The 19,923-nt window shown below is 43.1% G+C and overlaps 1 protein-coding gene across 1 annotated transcript in view; it reads left to right on the top strand.

Annotated features, from left to right (window-relative positions):
- The window catches only part of MAP3K4 (mitogen-activated protein kinase kinase kinase 4), a 113,769-nt gene that overhangs the window by 59,191 nt on the left and 34,655 nt on the right, over positions 1 to 19,923 (top strand). Inside the window, exons 4-6 of the mRNA XM_039222505.1 lie at positions 5,053 to 5,295; positions 7,539 to 7,685; positions 19,724 to 19,881. Of these exons, the coding sequence (XP_039078436.1) occupies positions 5,053 to 5,295; positions 7,539 to 7,685; positions 19,724 to 19,881 (548 nt within the window). The remainder of the gene's footprint in view (positions 1 to 5,052; positions 5,296 to 7,538; positions 7,686 to 19,723; positions 19,882 to 19,923) is intronic.

The raw sequence follows: 19,923 nt of genomic DNA, 5'->3' as shown, positions 1-19,923 counted from the left end.
TCAGAACTCGAACTCACGAACCAAGAGATCACGACCTGAGGCGAAGTCGGACACTTAACCGATGGAGCTACCCAGGGAACCCCCCAACCCAACATTTTTTGGCTGTTATTTGTGGGTTTTCAACCATGAGGATATTGGAATTACCCTTTTTTTTTTTTTTTTTTAACCCAGGTTTTCATTTGAAGTGATTTTCTTTTACGGCCAGTGAAATGCTAAGCAATTGCATATGCACCTCCCTCCCCCCCCCCCAGATTGTGATCCCTGTGGTGTATTTACAGTATAGCCCTACTGACCACATTTCTGCCCTTAACATTTCCCCTCTTTTCAGCTCTAGGGGACTACGTGCGTGTGTTTTTATAGACAGACATAGAGAAGGAGATAGAGATTTAGAGTTAGACACAAAGTTTTTGACTTCTTTCCCTAAGACTCTTGTTTTGAATTGAAGTGTCCTGAGTCATTTCATTCCATAGTAGAATCCTCAGTAAGGGTTCATGAGAACAGTTCTGTGTTCTTGAATTTTCCAGTTTGCTGCATTTATTACTCTTGCAAGTCTATTTGGCTATAAACTCTTTGACTTATATTTTCTTTCCTTGAAGAAGTTTGATATATATTATGGTTTGTCTCTTGGCATGCAGCATTGAGGTTGGGAAGTCTGATGACAATATTTTTGTTTTTACTTGTAAGGCCTTTGTTCATTTGCATTCCTTATTTATGTATTTATAACCTGGATGCCCAAAAGATTGTTTCGCTTTTTTTTCCTTTTTCTTCAAACTGCAAGTAGTTTACTCAGTGTTGGTATTTTTGAATACGTGGTGCCCTTTTAGTATATGCTTTCATGTTTTGTTTGGTTTTTATCTTTTTTATTATTTCAAGTGAATTTATTTTAACTTTCTTCTGTTTCATTGGTTTGGTTTTCTTCTCTGGAAATCACTGCTGTATATGTTTTGGATCTACTTTGCCTCTCTTCCTTTTTTTTTTTTTTTTTTTTAACATTTATTTATATTTGAGAAACAGAGTGAGACAATGCATGAGTGGGGGTGGGGCAGGGAGAAAAGGAGACACAGAACCTGAAGCAGGCTCCAGTCTCTGAGCTGTCAGCTCAGAGCCTGATGTGGGGCTTGAACCCACAAGCTGTGAGATCATGACTTGAGCTGAAGTTGGACACTCATCCGACTGAGCCACCCAGGCGCCCCTGTCACTTTATTTCAAATCTTTCCCTCCCTCCCTTCCTTCCTTCCTTCCTTCTTTCCTTCCTTCCTTCCTTCCTTCCTCCCTCCCTCCCTCCCTCCCTCCCTCCCTTCCTTCCTATTATCTGTTTTCTTTATTTGTGTTCATGTTTCTGCTCATTTGTTTTCTGTTTTTGAAATGATAAAAAATTATCTTCTGAGTACCATCACTTTATCAGTTTTCTAATTTTAATTTATGTTCTTATATTTTGTATGGTTTTCTTAATTTATTTTAGCTTTTTTTTCTTTTTTTTTTTAGTTGGGCCACGATTCTGTTTAGTGGGACTGTCTTTCTGGCATGCTTTCTTTGTAAGGCCGGTCAGCTCTTTCTTTCTCTGCATAATAACCCTGTATGGATCCCAACCCTAGTGCATTCTAGCACTGTCTTTTCCTGTTGCTCTTCTTTAAATATATTTGTTTTCATGAACTTTAAGGAAGGAGAGAGTTTAGAAAGTGTTTAGGTTTGTAGCTTTTGAGCTCCTTCTTCTAAATTGCAAAAAACAAAAAAAACAAAAAAACAGGCTTTCTTTTTGAGGTCTTCTGGCTGTGTTCCCCTCCCACTTCCGGCTCCTCTCGTTTCTCTACCTTGACTGTACTTTGCAGGTCAGTTGGGTTTTACTCCAGCAGGTTTGTCCTGGAAGAGAATTTTAGCTGATAGTTTTATGAGTCTGTGGAGCCTAAACCGCTTCAGCCCTTCTGGCCTATTGCCGCCCCTTGACCTCACTCATGAATCTGTGCCCAGGTCACTTTCTGTTTCACTGAAGTCTTCAAATAGAAGCAATGAGCTTTCTATTGAATGGTCATTGGAGATTGTGGGATTTGCCCCCTTAGGCCTATCAGACTCCCTGGGAATCCCCTGGGTTTCCCCTGCGCCAGTGCTGATCCTGCAGCGTCCGGGATGGGTCCCCCCTCCCCCCCCCAGCTTGTCTACTTTGGACTTCATGGAAATACCTCGTCACCTGTTTTATTGGATGTGTGTTTTGTTGTCCTAGCTCTGTCTTTTCTTATGCGGGAAGCAAGGGAAATCGAAATTCTGCTGCCACCACTGTCTTTCCAGAATTCCTGTTACTATGTTGACCTGTACCAAATCGCCAGTTTTGGGTCATTTCACCTGCCTAAAATGACAGTTTTATATGGTTTAACCTAACGTATAGATCTGTGTTTAGGCTTTAGTCCATTTGGAGTCTTTCCAAATATGTATTTCTATACTTACACTAATACATGCTTAGGTTTCTCATATCAGACAAGAATTTCTACAGTAGCTACATAATTAAATAATTGATTAATTGTGATAGCATGAGGTCTAGTTATAGAGAGAGGTAAGGAGGTAATTTTTCAGTGTTCTAGAACATTGGATTATCCATTATTTTCCAACTTCTTCAGCTGCTGCCTACTTTTTTATGATTTAAATTATGGATAATTAGATATGTTTCTCTGCTGATCTGTTTACAGTACTTTTCTCTTTTAAATAAAGTAGTTTCATTAGTAATGTTTGCCATTGTGTGGGCAATTCTTCCTTTTCATTTAAAAAATTTCTGGGCTGCTTTTATTTTTGTATATTACTTTCTTCCACATGAGTTTTATTGAATGAATTTATCAATCCACACAAAATACCAGTGAGATTATGATTATAATTGTATTGCATTTTTATTGATTTCTGTGTACGATGGAGTCAGTCCAGTTTGCCTGAATTGATCACAGATTTTATACCATATTTAACCCTGTATTTCTCACTGGCAATAATAATAAATGAAGGAAATAATAACAAATAGTGCCATTCTTGCACTTTATTGCCCCTTTCCAGGTTATGAGGTTATTTTTTCCTCATAATATCTTTTCTTTAAAAAATTCAAATACTCCTTTCTAGAAGTTGCACTATAGGCTTTAACCAAGTTACCATCCTGGAATTGTATCTGCCTATATAAGTTACGCTAATTTTGTGGCTTCTCACTTCTTGGGTATTTTGTCTTGGGATCTTTATTCTGATTTAATTTTCATTTGATTAGACCTTACTATATGTACTTCCTCAGGTGCTTTTTTAGTGAAGATAAAAGAATTGTACTTGGAGTTCTTCCTTGTCCAAAAAGGTTTCTCCCTTTTTCTTCATGTGAGTGCTCTCTTGACTGAAAACAGCCCTCTCCATCTCCTCCTTCTGTTCTTTCTTCCTGCCTATGATTCTTATGTTAAGCTCCTAGATCTGACTGCCATGTCTCTATTTTTCACTCAATATTTCCATTTCTTTTTCTTTTGCTCTTTGTTACAGTGATAATTTTTGTAGTCACTGTCTAAGTTATTAATTTTTACCACTCCTTCTGTTCTCATGGTCACATTGAATTTGCTATAGAAGTCTTGGTTTGTTAATTTTTTTTCCAGAGTACTTGAATGAGATCTTGCTGTAGAGTATTTGATGGTTCTCCCGTTTCCTACGTGAAATCAATGTCAGCGTTTCTGATTCTTCACCTTGGTTTCTTTAGTTAAAATTGCCACTTCCTCTTCAGTGCTCAGTAAGTTTTTAATGCCTGCTCCTCCTTGAACAGGGATGGGCCCGCCAGGCACCCCCGGGAGAACACAGTTCCCCAGCAGCTGTGTGGGGCTGGCCGTTGGGTCTCCCAGGCGGTGTTGCCTTGCACTATGGACAAGTAAGGATTGTTCCCGTTCCCAGTGAGCCTGCAGCATGTGGGTAAACGGGCTGGGATGCTAGAGAACGCCACAAGAATTCTTTAGAATTTTATCACAGAAAGTTCGCTGAATTTCGTAGAGCTTTCAATAAGCCTTTGGTTTGATACCACTCTCGACACCAGGGAAGAACAAGTGTTTTTATTGCCTGAAGCTTCTAAACAGACATGTCTTAACCCTAACCACGTTCATCACGTTTTAAAAATGATTTACTATTTTAAATACTCTGGCCTGTCATGGAAAACCAAAGTGTTTGTTAATTTCAGTGCAGAAATCTGTGTTGAGCATGCAAGGATGTGAGCAAAGGAGACCAGCTCAGAGTTCAGTAAAGGACAGGGAACACAGATATGGGTGACACTGAGGCAGAATAGTTATAATTGGTGATGTTTTAAATTGAGGAGAAATTGAGGTTTTCAACTTTTGTTGGCCTCTGTTTTCTTAATAAAAGGAGAAGTGAAGGTCTTTGGATGTGGTTGGTCACAGTTATGTTGCCAGAAGTTTAAGAACAGTGGGAAGGCTCTAAACCCCCTATTTTATGAGGAAAAGCATAAGGCATTTGATGGAGTTTCCTGTAAGAAAGGGTGAGCAACACTGAGATTCCCAGGGGTATCAAATAGCATATTTGAGTGGGACCAGCCAGGTCAATTCTATGAATTCTTTTCCTATCAGCATCATTTGGTATATAGCTCATGAGAGCCACGGACAAAAGAATTGTTTGAATCAGCTAGTTTTTATGTTTGCGTAAATGGCTCCCTGGTTTTGTAATCTTTCTCAAATTTCAATAATTTCTGGTTTTCTCAATCTAGAGATAGTTTTGGATAATACTATATATAACTGTAAGAATAAAGTACTCTAATCATTTTCAGTATGATAAAATTTGTGATAAAAATAATGAACTTGATAGTTTTTCCACTATGCTTTTTTGGTAAAAATATTATAGCATGGTGTTAATTCTTGTTATGATTTTCTATTACTTTTAGAACTGTTTGGGCCTATGTTAAACATGTTGAATTATTCTAAAGATGATCTCACCTGTAAAATTGTGATTTTTGTAGCTTTGTCAGCAAATTATAGGGAGTAATAGTTAAAACCACAACCATAGCACCTCCTTTTGTGTGCTCTTTTAACTTGTGTTGAATTTTTATTCTAGTTTTCCGAATTTCCAGACCCCATGTGGGGTTCAGATTATGTGCAGTTATCCAGGACCCCGTGTTCCTCGGAGCAGAAATGCAGCACTGTGTCGTGGGACGAGCTTCAGTCCATGGACCTGCCCTCGTTCGAACCCGCCTTCCTAGTCCTCTGCCGGGTCCTTCTGAATGTCATACACGAGTGCCTGAAGTTAAGATTGGAACAGAGACCTGCTGGAGAACCGTCTCTCTTGAGTATTAAGCAGGTCTGTGTCCAAGACTCATTAAGAAATATTTAGCAATGATTATGCTGTCCTTCAGGCTTACAGTTTTTATTTTGAGGATTTTTGTGAATTGTTGCAAATTGTGAAAAATGAGTGCGTGTTAGTGTTGTTAAGCTGCCCTTTTAGGGTCATTTGAAATGTTCTTTGCACGTGGTCCTCAAGGAGAAGATTGTGACTCAGCCTTCCGCCATCACTGTCCTGTTCCAGGAGGATGCAGACGTGCGGGGACGGAGTGACAGAGCCTCCTGACGTCAGCCAGTGAGGGCTGGGAGCTCAGCTCACTCGTTAGGGACCGTTTAAGTTCCGTACATTTATTCATTGTTCCAGCGAAGCTTCCTGTACACAGGGCATTGTCCTTAGAGTCTGCAGCCGGGACACCATTGGACTTTCTGCTTGCTTAGCCAGTTGAGGGGTTTACATAGTAATGACGGCTTCTGTTTCCTTGGTTTTTATGAGTTTTGGATGGGATTTTCTAGGGAGTTTGATACTCCAGAGGTGACAGGAATGGCTGGAAGCAGTTGTGTCTAGGCCAGCAAATGCCAGCGAGTGTCTGGATTCGTACTTCAGAGTATTAACCATTCTGATACCCACTATACACGATAAACATTTCTGATTTGGCGGGGAAAAAAGGTGTGTTTTTGTCAACTGTGTGTGTCTGTCCCCTGGGGATGGAAGGGGAATGATGGATGGCACCTGGGACAAGCACGGCCATCAGATAGGCACAGAATAGGACTTGACTTTGTTGGTGTGGCTCCTTGTCATCGTGCCTGGGTTCCCGGGTTCCAGCCCAGCAGCGGCCAGAGAGCCACCTTCTCTCCCTTGCTCAGCTGCTCGCCGCCTGCTGTGGCTGTGGCTGTGGCTGTGGCCGTGCCTGCGCCTCTCACTTGTCCGCCTGCCCCAGTGGTAATTTATCAGGCTTTACCCCGCCTGGGTACGTACTGACTTCCTTTCTCACAAAACGAATATTCAGGAATATAACCTGGTAAAAACAAAGCAGAGTTTACTTTTTGCTAGTGGAGCTCTTGTGAGATTGAAACTGTAGTTTATGTTAAAATGTTTTTAAAAATAAAGAAACAAAACTTAGATGAATGTGGCATTCCTAGAATCGAAATAAAACCAAAATTTTGGCTTAAATCATTCAAAGATTTGGTTAGAAGCACTTAAGTGATATCTTTACCAGAGCAATTTACATCTGAACAGAACAGCTTTTTGTAGACATCACTCTGGCTAGCCCTGGCTCTCTTACTGTGAGTAATTACTTTTAGAACCTTTTGAAGTGAGATTTATGTTTATAAAGGCAGTCTGTATTTGTATTTATTGTGGAGTATTTGACAAGTACAGAAAATGAAACAACGAAAATGAGAATTCTCCTGTGGCCCTGCCCCTCAGAGATGACCTCTGTAACTATTTTGGTGTATTTGTATCCCCCTGTTCATCCTACACATACAAAAGAAACAAGAGTACAGATTTTTACCGTTAAATATTGTTCAAGAGTAAGATTTCAGACAGCTGCAGCCATGCTCTGCTGTTGGGGTCCGTCATATTGATGGGATCCCTGGTGCGTTAAGCCAGATGCTGTGAGGCAAGGGCCAGAGGGCCAGCGATCTCAGTCCTGTCAACGTTCCTCCTTCCCTGCGCTGCTCCCTGGGCCGCACGTGGCCGGGGCACTCGTCGGTTTGTTTAGGTTTTGTTTCCCTTGACCTCCATCTGATTTCATCACGTTGATCTTAGATTTGATTTTCAAGCTTCAGATGGTAAAGGCCACAAATCACAGTAATTACTATACCAAATTATCAAACAGATTGTCATGCTCTGTGGCGTGTAAGTATATTTGTGTCTTTATTATGTTTTTGGTTAAAAATAAGCAATTTCATTAGGAGAGTTTTCTATCCATTGTCTTATATAATGCAAAACAGAAAAATAGATCTTACCCTGTGGGATGTATTTTCTGTATAACTTTATTTGTAGGGAAATGTATTGCCAGAAATCAGTGTTTGCCCGTATGATATTCTCTCTGTGCATTCATGCTGTAATATTAAATACTTGTATTTTCACTATTTTGTTCTTAATCAAGACTGCTAAGATATTTATGTAACTGAGGCGATAAAGAATTGGAAAATATTTTAGGACTTTCAGAGTTTCTGAGGGTTTAAGTAGGAGACGTGTGAAGCTGATACATTGTCCAGTCATGGTGTGTGAAGTGACAGCTTGTGTGTCCCCCGCAGCTGGTGAGGGAGTGTAAAGAGGTGCTGAAGGGCGGCCTTCTGATGAAGCAGTACTATCAGTTCATGCTGCACGAGGTTCTAGACGACCTGGAGAAGACCGACTGCAACATCGATGCCTTTGAGGAGGACCTGCATAAAATGCTGATGGTGAGGCCCAGTGAGGGGGGTGAGGCCCAGTGAGGGGGGTGGGGCTGGTTCTTGTATGCTTGTACCTGGAGGGTGGGGTGGAGGAGGGGAGGGAGGGAGAGGGAGGGGCAGACTTTAACCTGATTGTTTTCTAGTATTGGATTAAATTTCTTTCTCCTAAATCCACATTTTAAAAAGCGCTCAATGGTTTTTACATTTGAGTTTTTGACGAAGCTTACCCTACTTCGTTAACTGTAAGGTTCTTCATCTTAGAGCAGAACGGCCCAGAAATGGAGTCATAGTCTGGTCCTGTTTTGTTGAGCCATCTCTCCTCAGCTGTTCTGTAATGCCTGGCCCGCTCTACGGCTGGGAAGACAGTAGTGACAGTAAGAGGCTCCTAGTCTGCTGGGACCTGGGCGTGGGTGCTAGGTCCCCAGGCGGGATTCTGAGATGCAGTGACTGCTTAGAGACGGGTCACCTAAATTAGCTTGGGCACCTGTGGGAGTGCTTAGCTTATTGTGGGTCAGGAGTTCGCTGAGGAACTGGGCCTATTTGAGGAATTAGAACGGGATTTGGCAGGAGCAGACCTGCCCAGAGGAGCTCCCTATTCCTTACACCATGTGTGCCGTACGCGTGCACACATTCTAACCCCAGTGCTGTTGCTCAGGCTAGTCCCTCCTGGTACACGTGTCCTTCCTCCTACTCTGTCCATTTAAGACTCACTTGCAGGTTTTGCTTTTCTTTGGAAGCTTTATCTGACAATTTCAGTCTTTAACATGCCTCTGTTGACACCTTCTCTGAACTCTGCGGCAGTCTCGGATAGAGCTGCACTGTGAAATACGAGATGGTGTACGACTCCCCTGCTCTCAGGTTTCCCTGACTACTGAATGTGTCATCAGCCAGGGGCTGTCTCCCGTGACGTCAGGTAGAGGAGAGTACACAGCGAGTGCACACTGGATTGACTAGGGCATGTGCACAGGTGATTATGTAACCTGGCAGGTGGATGACACAATACAAGAATGACCATGCTTGTGTGGGTACATTGTTTGGGGAAGGTGTTCAAGACATAGTTTGCCTGCCATGTCACTGTGTCCTGCGTCAGGATGGCTGCAGCGCCTCCTGACACCACCCCTACTTTCTAGGCTAGAGGGAAAGAGAAGGGCATAACGGGAAACTGTCCTTGCCCGCTATGTCCAGAACAGTGAACGCTCTCCTGGAAGCCACACCCAGCAGATTTGCCCTGCGTCGTATTGGCCATACCTGTTGCGTGGCCTCATGAGTGTAGTGGAGGCTGGGGATTCAGATGTTTAGCTTTCCAGGCTCTGTAGTAGAAGGACAGAGAGGAGAAGGTGGCTAGCAAGGGACTTCTATCTGGGGCATTACAGAAAAGAATTTTGAGTTTGAAATTATTTCTTAGGGGCACCTGGGTGGCTCAGTCGGTTAAGCATCCGACTTTGGCTCAGGTCATGATCTCACAGTTCGTGGGTTTGAGCCCCGTGTCGGGCTCTGTGCTGACAGCTAGCTCAGAGCCTGGAGCCTGTCTCGGATTCTGTGTCTCCCTCTCTCGGACCCTCCCCCATTCATGCTGTGTCTCTGTCTCTCTCTCAGGAAAAAAAAAAAACAAAAAACTAGAATTCTGTTCTTAGCAGATTGACTCGTTGCAGTTCATGGTACAGGAAAAAAAGGATTGACATGTCAGTTTCTGAAAACAGCCCTTTTCCTCCACTCCCACCTCTAAGACCACCATGCCTGACATGGTCACAGACCAGTTCTGNTAAAAACATCTAAAAAAATTATTTCTTAATTGTTTGGGGTGAATGCATAAAAGACCAGAGTGTGTAAACTGTGGCTACATTTTGAAATACTATGTATTTCTTTTTTAAATTATTATTATTATTTTTAATATAACTTATTGTTAAATTGGTTTCCATACAACACCCAGTGCTCATCCCAACAAGTGCCCTCCTCCGTGCCCATCACCCACTTTCCCTCCTACCCCCCACCCCCATTAGCCCTCAGTTCTCCGAATTTAAGACTCTCTTGGTTTGCCTCCTTCCCTCTCTGGAACTCCTCCCCCCTTCTCTTCCCCATGGTCCTCTGTTAAGTTTCTCAAGATCCACATATGAGTGAGAACATATGGTATCTGTCTTTCTGGGCCTCAGTTATTTCACTTAGCACAATACCCTCCAGTTCTATCGACGTTGCTGCAGATGGCCAGATCTCATTCTTTCTCATTGCCAAGTAGTATTCTGTTGTATATATAAATCACATCTTCTTTATGCATTTGTCTGTTGATGGACATTTAGGCTCTTTCCATAACTTGACTGTTGTTGAAAGTGCTGCTATGAACATTGGAGTGCATGTGCTCCTATGCATCAGCACTCCTGTATCCCGCGGGTAAACTCCTACGAGTACTATTGCTGGGTCATAGGGGAGTTCTATTTGTAACTTTTTGAGGAACCGCCACACTGTTTTCCAGAGGGGCTGCACCAGTTTACATTCCCACCAACAGTGGAGGAGGGTGCCCGTTTCTCCACATCCTCCCCAGTATCTAGATTCTCTTGATTTGTTCATTTTAGCCACTCTGACCGGCATGAGGTGGTATCTCAGTGTGGTTTTGATTTGTATTTCCCTGATGAGGAGTGACATTGAGCATCATTTCATGTGTCTGTTGGCCATCTGGATGTCCTCTTTGGAGAAGTGTCTGTCCATGTCTTCTGCCCATTTTTTCACTGGATTGTTTGTTTTTCAGGTGTGGAGTTTGGTGAGTTCCTTATAGATTTTGGATACTAGCCCTTTATCTGATATGTTATTTGCAACTATCTTTTCCCATTCCATCAGTTGCCTATTAGTTTTGTTGATTGTTTCCTTTGCCTTGCAGAAGCTATTTATCTTGGTGAGGTCCCAATAGTTCATTTTTGGTTTTGATTCCCTTGCCTTTGGAGATGTGTCAGGTAAACAAATTGCTGCAGCTGTGGTCAAAGAGGTTGTTTCCTGCTTTCTCCTCCAGGGTTTTGATGGTTTCCTGTCTCACATTCAGGTCCTTCATTTTGAGTTTATTTTTGTGTATGGTGTAAGTAAGTTTGAGTTTATTATGTGTATGTAAGTGGTCCAGTTTCATTTTTCTGCATGTTGCTGTCCAGTTCCCCCAGCACCATTTGTTCAAGAGGCTGTCTTTTATCCATTGGATACTCTTTCTTGTTTTGTCAAAGAGGAGTTGGCCATACATTTGTGGGTCCAATTCTGGGTTCTCTATTCTATTCCATTGGTCTATGTGTCTCTTTTTGTGCCGGTACCATACTGTTTTGATGATTACAGCTTTGTAGTAGAGGCTAAACTCTGAGATTGTGATGCCTCCCGTTTTGGTTTTCTTCTTTAATATTACTTTGGCTATTCGGGGTCTTTTGTGGTTCCATACAAATTTTAGGATTGTTTGTTCTAGTTTTGAGAAGAATGCTTGTGCAATTTTGATTGGGATTACATTGAATGTGCAGATTGCTTTGGGTAGTATTGACATTTTAACCATATTCTTCCAATCCATGAGCATGAAATGCTTTTCCATTTCTTTGTGTCTCCTTCAATTTCCTTCATAAGTTTTCTATAGTTTTCAGCATACAGATCTTTTACATCTTTGGTTAGATTTATTCCTAGGTATTTTATGGTTCTTGAATTGTGAATGGGATCAGTTTCCCTGTAGCCCTTTCTGTTGCTTCATTATTGGTGTATAAAAATGCAACTGATTTCTGTATATTGATTTTGTACCCTGATACTTTGCTGAATTCAGGGATCAGTTCTAGCAGATATTTGGTGGAGTCTTTTGGGTTTTCCATGTAGAGGATCATGTTGTCTGCGAAAAGTGAAAGTTTGACTTCATCTTTGCCAACTCTGATGTCTTTTATTTCATTTGGTGTCTTGATTGCTGATGCTAGGACTTCCAACACCATATTAAACAACAGTGGTGAGAATGGACCTCCCTGTCTTGGTCCTGATCTCAGGGGGAAAGCTCTTAGCTTTTCCCCATTGAGGAAGGTATTTGCTGTGGGCTTCTCATAAATGGCTTTTATGATGTTTAAGTAAGTTCCTTCTATCCCGACTTTCTTGAGGGTCTTTATTAAGAAAGGATGCTGTATTTTGTCCAATGCTTTTTCTGTATCTATTGACAGGATCATATATTTCTTACCTTTTCTTTTGTTAATGTGATGTATCACATTGATTGACTTGTGAATATTGAACTAGCCCTGCAACCCAGGAATGAATCCCACTTGATCGTGGTGGATAATTCTTTTTATATGCTGTTGAATTTGATTTGCTAGTATCTTGTTGAGGATTTTTGCATTCATATTCATCAGGGATATTGGCTTGTAGTTCTCTTTTTTTGCTAGGTCTCTATCTGTTTGGGAATCAGAGTGAATCTGGCTTCATAGAATGAGTCTGGAAGTTTTTCTTTCATTTCTATTTTTGGAACAGCTTGAGAAGGATAGATATTAGTTCTGCTTTAAATGTCTGGTAGAATTCCCCAGGGAAGCCATCTGGTCCAGGACTCTTATTTGTTGGGAGATTTTTTTGATAACTGATTCAATTTCTTCACTAGTTATGGGTCTGTTCAAATTTTCTACTTCTTCCTGTTTGAGTTTTGATAGTGTGTCGCTATTTAGGAATTTGTCCATTTCTTCTAAGTTGTCCAATTTGTTGGCATATAATTTTTCATAGTATTCCCTGATAATTGCTTTTATTTCTGAGGGACTGGTTGTAATAAGTCCCTCATTCGTGATTTTATCTGTTTGGGTCCTCTGTCTTTTCTTTTTGAGAAGCCTGGCTAGAGGTTTATCAATTTTGTTTATTTTTTTAAAAAAAACAACTCTTGGTTTCATTGATCTGTTCTACTGGGTTGTTTTGTTTTGTTTTGTTTTTGGATTTTATATTGTTTATTTCTGCCCTTATCTTTATTATTTCTCTTCTTCTGCTGGGTTTGGAGTGTCTTTGCTGTTCTGCTTCTAGTTCCTTTAGGTGTGCTGTTAGATTTTGTATTTGGGATTTTTCTTGTTTCTTGAGATAGGCCTGGATTGCAATGTCTTTGCCTTTTAGGACTGCCTTTGCTGCATCCCAAAGGGTTTGGATTGTTGTATTTTCATTTTCATTTGTTTCCATATATTTTTTAATTTCTTCTCTAATTGCCTGATTGGCCCATTTGTTCTTTAGTAGGGTGTTTTTCAACCTCTATGTTTTTGGAGGTTTTCCAGACTTCTTCTTGGGGTTGATTTCAAGTTTCATAGCATTGTGATCTGAAAGTGTGCACAGTATGATCTCAATTCTTCTATATTTATTGAGGGCTGCTTTGTGACCCAGTATGTGATCTGTCTTGGAGAATGTACCGTGTGTTCTGGGGAAGAAAGTGTATTCCATTGCTTTGGGATGTAGAGTTCTAAATATACCTGTCAAGTCCATCTGGTTCAATGTGTCGTTCGGGCCACTGTTTCTTTAGTGATTTTCTGTCTAGTTGATCTATCCATTGCTGTAGGTGGAGTATTAAAGTTCCCTGCAGTTAGCACATTCTTATCAATCAGATTGCTAATGTTTGCAATTGTTTTATGTATTTGGGTGCTTTCAAATTCGGTGCATAGACATTTATAATTGGTAGGTCTTCCTGATGGACAGACTCTGTCATTATTATATAATGCCCTTCTCCATCTCTTGTTACAGCCTTTATTTTAAAGTCTAGTTTGTCTTATAGAAGTATGGGTACTCCAGCTTTCTTTTGACTTCTAGTGGCATGATAGATATTTCTCCATCCCCTTAACTTTCCATCTGAAGGTGTCCTCAGGTCTAAAATGAGTCTCTTGTAGGCAGCAAATAGATGGGTCTTGTTTTTGTTTTTATCCATTCTGATACCCTATATCTTTTGATTGGAGCACTTAGTCCATTTACATTCAGTGTTATTATTGAAAAATATGGCTTTAGAGTCATTGTGTTCTCTGTAGGACTCATGCTTGTAGTGGTGTCTCAGGTACTTTGTGTTCCTTGCAGCAGTTCTCTTGTAGATTCCCCCTTAGGATCTCTTATGGAGCTGGCTTAGTGGGGATGAATTCCTTTACTTTTTGTTTCTTTATGAAAACCTTTATCTCTCCTTCTATTCTGAATGACAGGCTTGCTGGATAAAGGATTCTTGGCTGCATATTTTTCCTGTTCATCACATTGAAGATTTCCCACCATTCCTTTCTGGCCTGCCAAGTTTCAATAGATAGGTCTGCTACTACCCTTATGTGTCTATCTTTGTATGTTAAGACTCGTTTATCACTAGCTGCTTTCAGAATTCTCTTTATCCTTGTATTTTGCTAGTTTCACTATGATATGTGATGCAGAGAATCGATTCAAGTTATGTCTGAGGGGAGTTCTCTGTGCCTCTTGGATTTCAGTGTCTGTTTCCTTCCCCAGATTGGGGAAGTTGTCAGCTGCGATTTGTTCAAGAACCCCTTCAGCCCCTTTCTCTCTCTCATCTTTTTTTGGAATTCCTATGATATGGGTATTGTTCTCTTTGATTGCTTTACTTAGTTCTCTAATTCTCCTTTCATGCCCCTGGATCATTTTCTCTCTCTTTTTCTTAGCTTCCTCCTTTTCCATAATTTTATCTTCTAATTCACCTATTCTCCTCTCTGCCTCTTCAGTCCGCACTATGGGTGCCTCCATTTTATTTTGTACCTCATTTATAGCATTTTTAAATTCATCATGGCTGTTTTTAAGATCCTTGATCTCTGCAGCAATGGAGTCTGTGCTGTCTTCTGTGCTTTTTTCAAGCCCAGTGATTAATTTTATGGCTATTACTCTAAATTCTTCTCTTATGTTACTTATATCTGTTTTGGTCAATTCTTTAGCTGTCACTTCTTCCTGGAATTTCTTTTGAGAAGAATTCTTCCATTTTGTCATTTTTGGCTAGTTTTCTGTCCCTTGTAAGTTTTAAAAGCTTGTTATGTGCTCTGCACCTGTGAGTACTGCTATAAAAGGGGTTCATACACTGTCCAGGGCTTGTCTGTTCAGGAGTTGTTTTTTGGAGAGTGTTACTTTCTCTCTGTTGTTGTGACTTTGTTTATTTTATATCCCTACCCGAAGTGATGTTTTGGACCCTCCACCAGGTGTGCTTTCGTTTTTTCCTTGAAGTAGCCCCGGAAAGGAAAACAAACAGACAAACAGGAAACAAAATCACGCAAACACACAAAAGAAACAGGCAAACAGACAAAAACGAAAAAAAAAATCTAAAAGCAAAAAACCAGTAAAGAATAGGTTGGAGGCAGTGCTGATGGAAGAGTGTATACAAAGGGGAGAGAAAACATGAGCAGTGACCACAGAGAGACTAAAAGGCTTAATCCAGAGAGAGAGAAGAGAATAAGGAAGGAGGCAAGGGAAAAGAAACGAAGATAAAGTCACCCAGACCTGATTATTCCAGAGAGAGAAAGGAAAGGAAGAGGTATAGAGTATGCATCAAGAGAATGGATTCATTATGTCTGTTTAAGCAAACCACCAACCAGAGTAGCCAGCCTAGAGGACAGAGGAAATAAGGAGGCGAAAAGGGAGAATGTATCTGAATACCAAGAACTGACCCATAGTTACTCCAGGCGGTGCTGGTCTGGGGGTGCTGCGGGGGGCCGTCTGGTTCTGCAGTGTCTCCGGCCCCAGGAGAGAAGCGTTACCCAGCACGCAGGGGCGTGGCTTGGTGTAGGCCTTCCCGCCGCCACTGTGGGCCCGAGGGCCGATCCCTGCGGCTCTGCCTTGGTGGTTGTGGGGAGAATGATGGCCCCCCAGTCCCTTCTTCACGGACCAGGTGCCCCGAGTCAGCCCTCTGGATTCGTCCTCACTGCCGCGGGCGCAGACGAGGTGGTTGTCTCGCTCGGCCATCTCTTGTGTCCCGTGCTTGGCCAGGTTTTAAACTCCTGCTCAGTGCGCGTTAACAGTGCTGCCCGAAATGTGCTCCTGCGGCCGTGCCGCAGCACTTCAGGGCCGGGGACCGGGGTCTCCTGCTGCACACTGCACCCCTGACCTCCACTGAACCCGGAGGGGAGTCCCCCCTCCCCGGGTGTGAAACAGGGCAGCCGGCCCCAGTCTGAAGAAAGCCCTGCGGTTAGAGATGGGATGATCGATCCATCTCCGCCTGGGCTAAGGTTTTCCTCTTGTCCAGACACAGTCCTCTGTTTCCCAGCCGCTCTTTCTCTTCCCTTTGTCTCTCTGCAGAAGGGGATCTCTCCCCTCTGTGTCTCCGCGGCCCGTTTTATCTCCCCCAGTTCGCAATCACCCACCTAGGAGGCCGTCTTCCTAGTAGACCCGCCTCTTTTCCTCCCAGACTCTTGGGTTCTGTGGCTTCGGCCCTTCTTTGTGTGAGAGACGCGGGAGGTACGGAGCCCCCTACTTCTTGCCGTGTTGGCCCCTCCTCAGTACGATGTCTTTCTTAGTCAGAAAAGTCTTTATCATTGAAAGTCATGATAAAAAACAAAAGCAAATTATTTTTTCTCTTTCTCTTAATGGATGGCTAAACCAGGAGTTTAAAAAGACAAAAAGCTTTCCAAACTCTCTTTGATGGTTTTACAAACACCAGCACAAGCACCCTTATCGTGCGGTCACTGAGGCAGGAAGGAGGAGAGTCAGGCGGACGAAGTGTGCCCTTCCAGGCCATTCAGTTTCAGTGGCCGTGGTATGCATGTGGGGTGTCTGAAGGCCAGGTTTAGGGAGTTACCAAAATTCGCAGCAGCTCCATAGAGCCCAGAGTGCTTGGGATTTCGCTTTGGTTTGGTACAATGATTTGTGTGACACAAGAGCTCGCTTAGTTTAATCTCCATGATTTTGCACATGAAGAGCTAGAAGTTATCAGTGGGTTTAGAATTGTGCCCCGAAGTGCGTTCAGTGGCTAATGGCACCTGAGGGAACCCAAACACGATCAGTGTTTTTTGATAGAAAGGAAAGAGAGCACGGCCTTCAAATTTCCAATCACGTTATGTTTACCACAACACCCTTGTCTTGAAACTCACCAAAAAATGGCAAAAGGAATGAAGAATAAGGAAAAAATTCCGTGTTCAATAAAGGAGGAAATTTGGCACACTGTTCTCTCCTTGCCTGACCAAAAGACTGTTAAAATTATTGCCTTGAAGTTTGAACTAAAATGAGGATAGATGCAAGCTCTGCAGATCTCACAGCCTGTCCAGTGACCCATTAGAGCGGTGATGTGAGGGGGTGTGAGCAGTCCGGGGAGAAGCAGGAGGGGTCCCATAGAGGACTTGTTGGTGGCCTGTCTGCAAGATGGGAGCATGAGCAGACACACCTCTGTTGTCTGAACGAATCTGCTGCTGCGGAGGGTGACGGGAAGGCCGATGAGCAGGTTGTGATGCAGAGTGTCTGTGACTTCGGGGTTTACTCCGTTTTCGTCATCGTTCTGACTCGGCACGGAAGCCCTCATGCGCGCAGCTCCAGGGCGTGACCTGGTGAGTGTTCGCTTGAGGCAGACTGAGGCCAAAACGGTCTCCGCTCATTTCTCTGGCCCTGGTCTTAGAAGTAACCAAAACAGTGGACATGATAGAGATGTAGGAGCTTGTGATTGATCTAAGGAAGCCACATAAAAGGAACTTAAAAGGAATGAAAATGCAATTATGATGAGCAACATGTGGTGGTTGCAGAAGACACAGGAGGGAGAGCAGAGGCCTGCGGCTCGTGCCCCAGTAGGAAGACTGTGGGACTTTTCACATAGAACTTACTGGGGACCATGCGAAAGCCTTCGGGATCGACTCTGTTAAGGGAGAGAGATGAACACAGTGAAATGCGGGTGAGAGAGGAGGGAAGTCGATACTGCGAGCTTCCTCAGATGCCGTGAGGAGGTTGGTCTCAAAACACAAGAGTTGAGGTTGGAGAGGTCACGTGTCAGGGTGCGTTTTGGAGTTGAGGAGATGAGGGATACTGTATCTAGGGACTTCTCTTTGTTAGGAGGGGTGAGATTGTCTGCTGAGAAAGGCTGAGAGTGGGCACTGGCAGTTTGAGGAAAATGGAATATTTCAAACTGTGGTGTAGAGAGAAGGAAAACGGGTCGAGTGGAGATAGAAGCGTCGCACACACCATGTGGTCAGGGTCATGACCTGTAGAGCAGGGCTCCTCCCCGTCCCGGGACCCTCACGACCCTCAGCTTGAATGTGGGGCGCGGGCTTGTAGGGCTCACTGTGCTGTGGACATCGGCAGGCAGGTGAGCCGAAGGGGGGTGGCAGGGTGTGGGGTGGCGGCAGTGGTGTAGAGAACTGACCTTGTGGGCTCTGAGCCCAGTTAGCAGGAGAGGGAGTGAAGAAGGGAGCAGTGAACTGGAGAAGAAGAGAAACCCATGGACTGGGGTTCAGATAAGGTTTCAGTAAGAGAATTCAATAGGAGATCGGTCGTGGTGGTGGCAGTTGAACAGAAAACCAGAAGGAGGTGAGGAGGTTTCAGAATCTGGTGTTTGGACAGATGGTCTGGGGCCTGGAGGTCCTCTGTAATGACAAGACCCGGGATGAGTCACAGCGTGGTGGCTGAACCTGAGGTGGAGAGAAGACTGTGTTGGACGCCAGCAAGTGAGTGACAGGATGACAGGCAGTCGGAAATCAGTAGGTGACGGGACGAACAAAAGGTTTGATGGTATATCTGATGACGCAGGTCTCAAAAGGGAAGGCATCTCGTTTGTGTCGGTGTTGAGTAAGACCATAAGAGTAGTGGTTTGAAAGTAACAGTGACGCGCGTGAGGATGCCAGCTGCTGGCGACCCTTGGGTACGTGGTCGCACTGGTGCCCTGTGACAGGGCTGTGAGGGGGTGGTGCAGTCGTCGGGAGACAGCCGGGCTTGAGGGGGCCCGGAGAGAAGCAGCAGCACTCCGCGAAGCCAGAGGGGGTCCTGGCCTCATATTTAAGAGTTTGTTTCATTTGGACAAGAAGGGGGTACACCCATACATTGTAGTTCCATGTACCCAGACTCCTCTGTTCATAATGGAGCCCAGACTGCCGATGCACACCAATAGAGGCATCCAGAGACACAACAGAAGATGTTTTTTTCTGAAATAAAGACCTGAAATTTTCCTACTGAAAATTAGTACTGGATTTCAGAAGACGTTCAGTCCAGTGAACACTAAGATGTGGCCTGGGGAAGTCACGGAGATCCAAGACTAGGTCCAGAATCCTGTAAATCCCCCAGCAGAGAAAAAGCAAGTCGCCCCAGGGTTTGAGGAGAGTGGAGACAGCGGGAGACGAGGCTGGCATCAGGTTTCTTCGCTTGAACAACACATGGTGGCATACCGTAGTTGAGGAGCAGTGCCTGAAAGGTTCTGAAGCTGAGAATGTGTAATTCAGGTATTTTATACTCAGTCAAGTTGTCCTGTCAGAGAATCCTCAGACAGTGAGCTTTTGTAATCCAGTGGTTGTGAACCTGCCTTGAGAAAAGCTAATTGACAGTAAAACCCTAGGGAGCAGCAGACACATCACAATAAGGATTTAGGGGTGGGAGCTGTTGCAGTAGGATTTGTGATGGACACAAACCCCATTTCAGAAAAACTGGGTATTTGGGTGAGAGATCATAACTTACAGGTCATACATCTTGAAAACAACTGTGTCATAAAAATCCAGGTGTCAGGAAGGGATGGTGGAGAAAAGTGTGCTCTTTTCGTCTCAACACGGAAGATACTGTCTAAAGTTAAATTAGGTAATTAAACAAGTAAAGATCCCAGCCTCTTAAAGGAATAATTTTATAATATATTAATAATTAAATTTTCTGGGTGTTATCATCTTGATTTTTTTTTACTTCTTTGTACATTGTGAACAGTATTTTCTTGGTAATTTGAAGGGATTGTAAATAATGTGTTAAATTGCCAAGGTGTTGAGTCGTGCAGTTTAAGAGAGATATCCCCTGTTAGACCTCAGTGACGTGATGAAGAATCTTGCTTGTCTCGGGGCTGTGTGCCTCAGCGTCCCCTCCACCTTGCCCTTCTCATTTGTGGCTCTCAGGTCAACAAGTGAACGTTGTGAGCCACCAGGTTCTGTTCTCAAGTCTCTCCCTTTATGTTTCTTTATTTTAAGGTGTATTTTGATTACATGAGAAGCTGGATCCAAATGCTACAGCAGTTACCTCAAGCATCCCATAGTTTAAAGAATCTGTTAGAAGAAGAATGGAATTTCACCAAAGAAATAACCCATTACATCCGGGGAGGAGAAGCACAGGCCGGCAAACTTTTTTGGTAGGAACCTTGTGGACCTGAGTGCACCTGCCCATCCTCCCC

The sequence above is a fragment of the Hyaena hyaena genome, unplaced genomic scaffold, assembly GCF_003009895.1.
Source record: "Hyaena hyaena isolate Hyena2069 unplaced genomic scaffold, ASM300989v1 scaffold_1153, whole genome shotgun sequence".
NCBI lineage: Eukaryota > Metazoa > Chordata > Mammalia > Carnivora > Hyaenidae > Hyaena > Hyaena hyaena.
Note: the sequence above shows the minus strand (reverse complement) of the source record. Positions and strands in the feature narration are given on the sequence as shown.